At 32.9% G+C, this 11337-nt stretch overlaps 1 protein-coding gene across 1 annotated transcript; it reads left to right on the forward strand.

Moving 5' to 3' along the window:
- The first annotated feature begins 5472 nt into the window (after positions 1-5472).
- Positions 5473-9040, forward strand: LOC138360285 (uncharacterized). Its single transcript, XM_069320202.1, has 4 exons — positions 5473-5496; positions 6338-6506; positions 7866-8071; positions 8891-9040. The coding sequence occupies exons 1-4, from the start codon at positions 5473-5475 to the stop codon at positions 9038-9040; spliced, it is 549 nt and encodes a 182-aa protein (XP_069176303.1).
- Positions 9041-11337: the final 2297 nt, after the last annotated feature.

Here is an 11337-nt window from a genome sequence, read left to right on the forward strand (position 1 = left end):
TTTTTATCATTTGTATTGGAAACAACATTGTCATATGTCTTTTCTTGAATCTAAAAATTCCAAACCTCGCTTTATGATTCGAAGTTAAAATCCACAAATTTGGCATAATAGTGACTTTTTACACGTTTTTCATGTAGTTTGATATTACGTAAATATATTCATTTTTTACCAATATTTCGATACTATTTCATTTAGTATCACGATATGTGATTTGGCCTTCAAATCTCAGTATTTCGCATAATATTGCATTTTAAGCAAGTTTTCTTGCATTTTGTTTCGTACTAAAAATCATCGAATTTAGTAATATTTTGACGTTTATCATCCCCCTTTTCTTTAATGTGATATAAACAAAATATCATCGAATTAGGCAATATTTTGCTGTTTTTCAACGTTTTTGTGAATTTCCAGTTTATTGTTACTAATTCATAATATATACGATAAAAATGAGACAAACACATAATTGATTAGATAATAACCTTAAATACTTCATTTTCAATCATCTTTTGGTTTCTCGTTTAAATACTGAGTAAGATATTGAAAAGGGGAGAAGTTCGGTTTTTATTGCATATATCGACGTTTCAGCCGGAATAGAGCGGTTTTACGTGTACATCTTCCATCTGTAATATAAACGGAAAATCAGGAACATTTTAGTTAATTTTAATGAAAACACATTGATTTTTATCATTTGTATTGGAAACAACATTGTCATATGTCTTTTCTTGGATCTAAAAATTCCAAACCTCGCTTTTTGACTCGAAGTTAAAATCCACAAATTTGGCATAATAGTGACTTTTTTCACGTTTTTCATGTAGTTTGATATTACATAAATATATTAATTTTAACAATATTTCGATACTATTTCATGTAGTATCACGATATGTGATCTGGCCTTCAAATCTCAGTATTTCGCATAATATTGCATTTTAAGCAAGTTTTCTTGCATTTTGTTTCGTACTAAAAATCATCGAATTTAGTAATATTTTGACGTTTATCATCCCCCTTTTCTTTAATGTGATATAAACAAAATATCATCGAATTAGGCAATATTTTGCAGTTTTTCAACGTTTTTGTGAATTTTCAGTTTATTGTTATAAATTCATTATATATACGATAAAAATGATGCAAACACGTAATTGATTAGAAATTAACCTTAAATACCTCATTTTCAATCAACTATTTGTTTCTCGTTAAAATACTGAGTAAGATATTGAAAAGGGGAGACGTACGGTTTTTATTGCATATATCGCCGTTTCAGCTGGAATTGAACGGTTTTACGTGTATATCTTCCATCGGTATTATAATTGGAAAATCAGGAACATTTTAGGAAATTCTAATGAAAACACATTGATTTTTATCATTTGTATTGGAAACAACATTGTCAGATGTCTTTTCTTGAATCTAAAAATTCCAAACCTCGCTTTATGATTCGAAGTTAATATCCACAAATTTGGCATGATAGTGACTTTTTTCACGTTTTTCATGTAGTTTGATATTACGTAAATATATTCATTTTTACCAATATTTCGATACTATTTCATGTAGTATCACGATATGTGATTTGGCCTTCAGATCTCAGAATTTCGCATAATATTGCATTTTAGGAAAGTTTTCTTGCATTTAGTTTCGTATTAAAATCATCGAATTTAGTAATATTTTGACGTTTATCATCCCCCTTTTCTTTAATGTGATATAAACAAAATATCATCGAATTAGGCAATATTTTGCTGTTTTTCAACGTTTTTGTGAATTTCCAGTTTATTGTTACTAATTCATTATATATACGATAAAAATGAGACAAACACATAATTGATTAGGTAATAACCTTAAATACTTCATTTTCAATCATCTATTTGTTTCTCGTTGAAATACTGAGTAAGATATGGAAAAGGGGAGAAGTTCGGTTTTTATTGCATATATCGACGTTTTAGCCGGAATAGAGAGGTTTTACGTGTACATCTTCCATCGGTAATATAAACGGAAAATCAGGAACATTTTAGTCAATTCTAATGAAAACACATTGATTTTTATCATTTGTATTGGAAACAACATTGTCATATGTCTTTTCTTGGATCTAAATAATACGAAACCTCGCTTTATGATTTGAAGTTAAAATCCTCAAATTTGGTATAATAGTAACTCTTTTCACGTTTTTCATGTAGTTTGATATTACATAAATATATTCATTTTTACCAATATTTCGATACTATTTCATGTAGTATCGAAATACTATTTCATACTATTTAGTATCGATACTATTTCATGTAGTATCACGATATGTGATTTGGCCTTCATATCTCAGATTCTCGCCTAATATTGCATTTTAAGCAAGTTTCCTTGCATTTTGTTTCGTAATAAAAATCATCGAACTTAGTAATATTTTGACGTTTATCATTCCCCTTTTACTTAATGTGATATAAACAAAATATAATCGAATTAGGCAATATTTTGCTGTTTTTCAACGTTTTTGTGAATTTCCAGTTTATTGTTACTAATTCATTATATATACGATAAAAATGAGACAAACACATAATTGATTAGATAATAACCTTAAATACTTCACTTTCAATCATCTATTGGTTTCTCGTTGAAATACTGAGTAAGATATTGAAAAGGGGAGAAGTTCGGTTTTTATTGCATATATCGACGTTTCAACCGGAATAGAGCGGTTTTACGTGTACATCTTCCATCTGTAATATAAACGGAAAATCAGGAACATTTTAGTTAATTTTAATGAAAACACATTGATTTTTATCATTTGTATTGGAAACAACATTGTCATATGTCTTTTCTTGGATCTAAAAATTCCAAACCTCGCTTTATGACTCGAAGTTAAAATCCACAAATTTGGCATAATAGTGACTTTTTTCACGTTTTTCATGTAGTTTGATATTACATAAATATATTCATTTTTACCAATATTTCGATACTATTTCATGTAGTATCACGATATGTGATTTGGCCTTCAAATCTCAGAATTTCGCATAATATTGCATTTTAAGCAAGTTTTCTTGCATTTTGTTTCGTACTAAAAACCATCGAATTTAGTAATATTTTGACGTTTATCATCCCCTTTTTCTTTAATGTGATATAAACAAAATATCATCGAATTAGGCAATATTTTGCGTTTTTTCAACTTTTTGTGAATTTCTAGTTCATTGTTATTATTCATGAAATATACGGTAAAAATGAGACAAACACATAATTGATTAGATAATAACCATAAGTACTTCATTTTCAATCATCTATTTGTTTCTCGTTGAAATACTGAGTAAGATATGGAAAAGGGGAGAAGTTCGGTTTTTATTGCATATATCGACGTTTCAGCCGGAATTGAGCGGTTTTACGTGTACATCTTCCATCGGTAATATAAACGGAAAATCAGGAACATTTTAGTCAATTCTAATGAAAACACATTGATTTTTATCATTTGTATTGGAAACAATATTGTCATATGTCTTTTCTTGGATCTAAATAATACGAAACCTCGCTTTATGATTCGAAGTTAAAATCCACAAATTTGGCGTAATAGTGACTTTTTTCACGTTTTTTATGTAGTTTGATATTACGTAAGTATATTCATTTTTACCAATATTTCGATACTATTTCATGTAGTATCACGATATATGATTTGGCCTTCATATCTCAGATTTTCGAATAATATTGCATTTTAGGCAAGTTTTCTTGCATTTTGTTTCTTACTAAACATCATCGAATTTAGCAATATTTTGACGTTTATCATCCCCTTTTCCTTTATGTGATATAAACAAAATATCATCGAATTAGGCAATATTTTGCCATTTTTTAACGTTTTTGTGAATTTTCAGTTTATTGTTATTAATTCATGAAATATACGATAAAAATGAGACAAACACATAATTGATTAGATAATAACCTTAAATACTTCATTTTCAATCATCTATTTGTTTCTCGTTGAAATACTGAGTAAGATATGGAAAAGGGGAGAAGTTCGGTTTTTATTGCATATATCGACGTTTCAGCCGGAATAGAGCGGTTTTAAGTGTACATCTTCAACCCGTTCTCACGCAAGACAGCACATATATGACTTTGTGCTTAAAGTCAATATGTGGAATGTGATTTAGTACATATGTGATATATTCCCAGTTAACTTTTTTACCAAGGCTCAAACTCTTCCTCACGTACCAATTTACGTCTCACAGTACTCGTCCATCAACGTAGATAGCTGAATAGTCGTGATTGGTTCAATTATAACGAAAATTGTAATTTTCAGGTCCCACATGGGTTGTGAAATTCACCTACTATTGTCCATGCTCTTATAATATTACAGATCAGCTACATCCTATTGAAGGCTCGTAGTTTTGTTTTGAGAAATATTAGTTGTTCTTAGTAAATTATAATAAGCACAATAAATTATTACATAGAATAACAGTGCTTCACCAATCAATATTATATACCATAGTTTGTGCTTTAGAAATCTTTAAAGAATGTTTTGTAGGAACGCTAACAGAAAACGATGTTATGTTGGAATGTATATAGGGTAAACTACTGCAAACAGGATGGTATGGTGTGGATTATAGGAAACTATAGGATTAGTATAGGGTCCACTACCACCTGTTAGGTGGGTAAGGGGTCCAATAACACCCGCAGGATGAGTATGGGGGTCACATCCACCCACAGGAATGGTATGGGGATCACTTCCACCCACAGGAAGGGTATGGGATCCAATACTATCCACTGGATGTGTATTGCGTCCACTACCACCGACAGGATGGGTAAGGGCTCACAACCACCCACAGGATGGGTATGGGGTCCAATACCACCCACAGGATGAGTATGGGGTCCACTATAACCCACAGGATGGGTATGGGGCTCCAACCACCCACAGAATAAGTATGGGGTACAATAACACCCACTGGATATGTATGGCGTCCATTGCCCCCACAGGATGACTATAGGGTACAGTATCGCCCACAGGATTAGTATATAGGGTTCACTGCCGCCCACAGAGTCGGCATGGGGTCCACCGCCACCCACAGGGTCGGTATGGGGTCCACTACCGCCCACAGGGTCGCTATGAAGTCAACTACCATCCACAGGGTCGGTAGGGGTCCACCACCGCCCACAGGGTCGGCAGGGGGTCCACTGCCACCCACTGGGTCGGTAGGGTGTCCACTGCCGCCCACAGGATCGATAGGGGGTCCACTGCCGCCCACAGGGTCGATAGGGGGGGTCCACTACCGCCCACAGGATCGATAGGGGGTCCACTGCCGCCCACAGGGTCGATAGGGGGTCCACTGCCGCCCACAGGTTCGGTAGGGGTCCACTGCCGCCCACAGGGTCGGTAGGGGGTCCACTGCCGCCCACAGGATCGATAGGGGGTCCACTGCCGCCCACAGGGTCGATAGGGGGTCCCTTACCGCCCACAGGGTCTCTATGAAGTCAACTACCGCCCATAGTGTTTGTATAGTGTCCACTATCGCCCATAGTGTTATTATGGGGTCCACTACCCCTCATAGGGTCGGTATGGGGGTCCATTACTACCCACAGGGTGTGTCTGGGGTCTATTTTGGCAATACTGCTTTTCCAATCTCATTTGTTGTTCAATGTAAAATATTTGTTGCTCGACTTGCAACAATTTATATATATATATATATATATATATATATATATATATATATATATATATATATATATATATATACCTAGAAGGGGTACCACCTCTGGTGCAAATGTAGGGACCCATAGCCTCAGAGAAGAAAATAAAGAGTACTCAGAGAAGACCTTTTGGATCCTCACTGAACACTTTGATATTTTCTTCTCCTACCACCCCTATTCTTTTGTTAAGTGTGTATATTTATCTAACTTTATTTGAAAATGTCATTACACAAAAAAAGTTACAATATTGATTACATACAGGGTACAAGGCTGCTTGTCATAAGTTGAATAGCTATATGAATATATATATATATATATATATATATATATATATATATATATATATATATATATATATATATATATATATATATATATATATATATATATAGTATAGTGCCTTTGCAATAATGTACCAATGTGTGTATTTTCATAACTCGTTTTAAATTGTTGAAAAATAAATAACTACATTGTGAATGCAAGTCAATGTTTACATGCTAAATCAGAGTTGCCAGATTCCACTTAAAATAGCAAATTGTGCTTATTTTCAAAGCTTGAGAATTTAGCTTTAAAGTAGTTAAAGCTACGAATTTCGCAATTTGCTATGTACTTTAGTGTACTATTTTAAAATAAGGTTGGTTTTTAAGCTGCAAGTCATATGAATCTCAAAAAAAGTATATTATTAACAATCTTATCTCCATAGTTCACTAGTTTCTGTAAATCAGATCTGGTAACTGTAGGCCAAGTACTGGAAGACTCAAGACACAATGTGTGTGGAACTATTAGTCTCTTTGAAGAAGTCATCTCGACAGGATCTTCCAGCTCCAGCTATAAAACTTCACCAAACATGGATCTACCTAGTACATCAAACGGTAAGGAATTACTAAACTGTACAAAGTTTTATGCTAGAACATTTGTTACAGTCCCCTGTTCTATGTGTACTCCATCACATAGTGACGGAGTATGTGGGAATAATTTTGTTGACACTGTCCATTTGACATGGTGGTGGTGTATGATGGTGGTGGTGTATGGTGCTGGTGGTGTATGATGCTGGTGGTGTATGGTGCTGGTGGAGTATGATGCTGATGGTGTATGATGCTGATGGTGTATGATGCTGATGGTGTATGATGCTGGTGGTGTATGGTGCTGGTGGTGTATGATGCTGGTGGTGTATGATTCTGGTGGAGTATGATGCTGATGGTGTATGATGCTGATGGTGTATGATGCTGGTGGTGTATGGTGCTGGTGGTGTATGATGCTGGTGGTGTATGGTGCTGGTGGTGTATGGTGCTGATGGTGTATGATGCTGGTGGTGTATTATGCTGATGGTGTATGATGCTGGTGATGTATGATGCTGATGGTGTATGATGCTGGTGGTGTATGATGCTGGTGGTGTATGGTGCTGTTGGTGTATGATGCTGGTGGTGTATGGTGCTGGTGGTGTGTGATGGTGGTGGTGAATCTGACACTGTCATATATATATATATATATATATATATATATATATATATATATATATATATATATATATATATATATATATATATATATATATGAGGGGTACCACCTCTGGTGCAAGTGTAGGGACCCATAGCCTCGGAGAAGAAAATGAAGAGTACTCAGAGAAGACCTTGTGGATCCTCACTGAACACTTTCATATTTTCTTCTCCTACCACCCCTATTCTTTTGGTATGTGTGTATATTTATCTAACTTTATTTGAAAACGTCATTACACAAAAAAAGTTACAATATTGATTATATATATATATATATATATATATATATATATATATATATATATATATATATATATATATATATATATATATATATATATATTTATATATATATATATATATATATATATATATATATATATATATATATATATATATATATATATATATATATATATATATATAATTTTTTTTTCTTCCAATAATATAGTATTCGCTTGAAATTAACAGCCTGGTCAATCAGGCTGTTGGATGCAACTCCTCTCAGTTTTGTTCTACGAGTTACAGCATGGTAATCACATCCAAAATTAAAGTTATTTCCAGATGCAGTCCTAAAATTTTTAACATTGCTCTCACTAGTGTTAATGTAGATTATTTCATAATTTAAATAATATATTTAATTACTGTAGTACATTTTAACAACAATTTAACTTATAATTTTTGCAGCATAGGTCATTTGAATATAAGTATTTTATTAGAAATTATTTCCTTCAGGTCTTCAGGGAAAATTCTTGAGGAGATGCACAAACTGCAAACAATGTGTGCATGTCCGAAGCAATGTTTGCAAGTTCTGCCAGTGTGACTTCCGAAACAGTAGAGAATTAATGAAGAAAGAAGAGGAAGCCCGTTTTCTACTTAAAGGCAAGAAGGCTTTAGAACGAAATACAGCAAGCCGGGTTCTACGAAGGATTGAAAATCAGGTATTGAAGTTTGTCTACATCTGTTGTATTCATTTGTATTCTTCTTATGCTGAACTTGCTTGATAAGGTATAGAATCAACATGAATAATGCTGTACAGTACTTACATACTATTTGTTTATTTATTTATATACAAGATAGCACACTGGGATTATGAGAGTACATAGCATTGATGTTTTTACATTCTTGTAAAGCCACTAGCACACATAGTGTTTTGGGCAGGTCCTTAATCTAACAGATAATTTTAAATAGGCAATTTAAAGCAAAAATGGAAAAAATTGGCTGGTACATTGTAAGAAAGTATCACAAAGATTACTATGTACATTAAAGTAAAATTTGAGGGTTATCAACATATAAATTGTAGCATAATTTGAGGAATATTTCAAGGTATAATATAGTAAGATATGCATTCAATATAACAATCATGATATAAGGTGATAGCAATGATTACAATGGAAAAGTTGTATGGTTTAGGCACATATATTCTGGCATTGGATTTCATAAGATACAGTGCGAGTTTAATACACTAGTTAGGAAACTATCAAGAAAAAATTTAGGTACTTTTTGGTTTTATTTTTTAAAATGGCAGAAGTTGGACAGTTTTTAAATTTGTTAGCGAGTGAGTTCCATAGATTAGGTCCTTTTATTTGCATAGAGTATTTACACAGAATAACTTTGACTCTGGGGATATCAAAGATATTTATTTCTGGTATTGTGATTCTATTATGGGTTCTATTGCACATGCCCAGCTATGCTTCAAACATTTATTTTGTTGCATTTTCCCAGATAGTGTTATTGTTTAAATATTATTTGCTTTTCAGCTAACATATCTGCGTGGCTGTGAGTATGAATCAATCGTTATCTATTACAAGAAAGGACCAGCACGGGTGACACATGGTATCCTACCAAAAAACGTAATACAAGAAGAGGACAAGAAGATCTTCACCACTAACTTCTTTTTGTGTAAGTAGTTCACATAATATATAAATATATCACCACCTATTATTTTCTCTCATATATATATATATATATACATATGTATATATATATATATATATATATATATATATATATATATATATATATATATATATATATACATATATATATATATATATATATATATAAATATATATATATATATATATATATATGTATATATATATATATATATATATATATATATATATATATATATATGTATATATATGTATATATATATATATATATATATATATATATATATATATATATATATATATATATATATATATATATATATATATATATATATATATATATATATATATATATATATAATTTCAATTCAATCATCTCTGTCGTTGATGTATATGGCAAAAAGTGTGTGGCCCAATACAGCACTATGTCTTAACGTAATGGGTCCAAGGGCCCATAAGGTCTCGACAGCATTAAGGGCCCTTTAGCAAACCAGTGTGCTGGGGCCCCTATGACACCCATGACGTCTTTGTATCATTTCAAGTTTGTACATGTACTTCTTAAGATATGGGCACCATACAACTGCTGCATATTCTAGCTTTTGTCTAAAAAAATCATGAACAATTTATTTATTATTTATCCATGAATGCCAGAACTAAACCCTGTGGTACTCCACTCGTGACATTTCTCCAGTCCAATACATTGCCTCTGATTACTGCCCTCATTTTTCTATCAGTTTGAAATTTTTTAATCCATGTTAGAAGCTTACCTGTCACCCCTCCAATATGTTCCAGTTTCCAGAACAAACTCTTATGTGGAATTCTGTTGAATGGCTTTTTTAGGTCCAGATAGATGCAGTCAACCCAACCATATCTTTCCTGTAAAATTTCTGCGGCTCGATCATAGTAACTGATTAAATTTGTTACACAGGATCTTCCATTTCGAAATTTTTTATTTTTTATTTTCATTTTTTTTCCAGCACGCACAAGGAAGCTTGATGCAGATAAACTTACATTAGGATCAGAAGGTGATAGCGATAATGCCCTGGAAAAAAATCCTGACGAGCTACAAGTGCAGCAGGTGCATAAAGTCCAAAAAGTACCGCAGGTGCAAGAAATTCAACAAGTACAAAAAGTTCCGCAGGTGGAACATTTACAAAAAGTTCCGCAGGTGCAACAAGGGCTACCATTAGCAATCATTCAGAAACAGCAAGAAGTACAAGTAGTAAAATTTGAACCACAGGGAACTACACCAGGAAAACAGTGTAGTAACAACGGAATGGGAATTTTAAAATACCTGAGGAAACAGGTAAAAAAGGACAAACAATAGAAATGGTTCCTTACACCTTATTATTTGGTAGTTTATAGGTATTTTACTTATAATACTTTATATTATGTCTATAGTTTATAATTTAGTTTACAGTTAATTTACTTTTCAACTTCCATATCTTACATGAAGGATTTTTACTGTTTTTCATTTTTAAAACCTTATTAGTATCATTTATAGTTTAGTGTCAATTCACTTATAATACAATATATGGAATAATTTACTAAATTCATTTAACTATAATAAATTTAAATAAACGTTTTTACCCCAGGATGAGTTTCAGTCACCCTACCCAAAAAATTAATGTTTCTTTATTACTAATCTTGTGAGAGGTAGCTTATTGTGCAGCCCATACTCATTCTGTGAGTGTTAGTTTATTGTGCACCCCATAGTCATCATGTCACCCAAGCCTGCTGCAGCTGCACCTGAGGGGTGGTGTAGGGAACCATTAGTGTACTATTATGATTTGAGAGAGAGAATGCTCTGTGGACAGAGCATCAATATGGCTTAAGGCATTGAGCTTTGCCTCAAGATGAAGCTTGGGCTGATCTCTGATTTGCTTCTTGGGAGTCTTCATTTACGTGCACCCCATACTCAACCACTTTGTAGTAATTAATTGTGCAACCCATACTCATCCTGTTACCAGTAGTTTGTGCAACCCATACTTATCCTGTGATCCCTATCCCTCTACTTCAAGTCCCTCAAGGGGCGCACGAATTCAGTTTGGCATACTGCATCCTGCCTTCCCATCCCTAGCTACTGACCCATCACAATATTTTATTTTATTTTATTTATATATATACAAGTAGGTACATTGGGGTTGTGAGAATACATTGAATAGTACAGTATTTACAATCTTGTAAAGCCACTAGTATGCGCAGCGTTTCAGGCAGGTCCTTAATCTAACAGATAATTTTAAGTAGGTAATTTCTATCAGAATTGATAAATGATAATAAATACATTGTTTACATACATACATTACAAA

This window comes from Procambarus clarkii, unplaced genomic scaffold (genome assembly GCF_040958095.1).
Source record: "Procambarus clarkii isolate CNS0578487 unplaced genomic scaffold, FALCON_Pclarkii_2.0 HiC_scaffold_105, whole genome shotgun sequence".
NCBI classification, from domain to species: domain Eukaryota; kingdom Metazoa; phylum Arthropoda; class Malacostraca; order Decapoda; family Cambaridae; genus Procambarus; species Procambarus clarkii.

Coding starts and splice junctions, on each gene's coding strand:
- LOC138360285 (XM_069320202.1), top strand. CDS start 5,473: ATGGGGTCCACTACCCCTCATAGG. Junction 5,497..6,337: donor GGTCCACTACCCCTCATAGG/GTCGGTATGGGG, acceptor TTATCTCCATAG/TTCACTAGTTTCTGTAAATC. Junction 6,507..7,865: donor TCTACCTAGTACATCAAACG/GTAAGGAATTAC, acceptor TATTTCCTTCAG/GTCTTCAGGGAAAATTCTTG.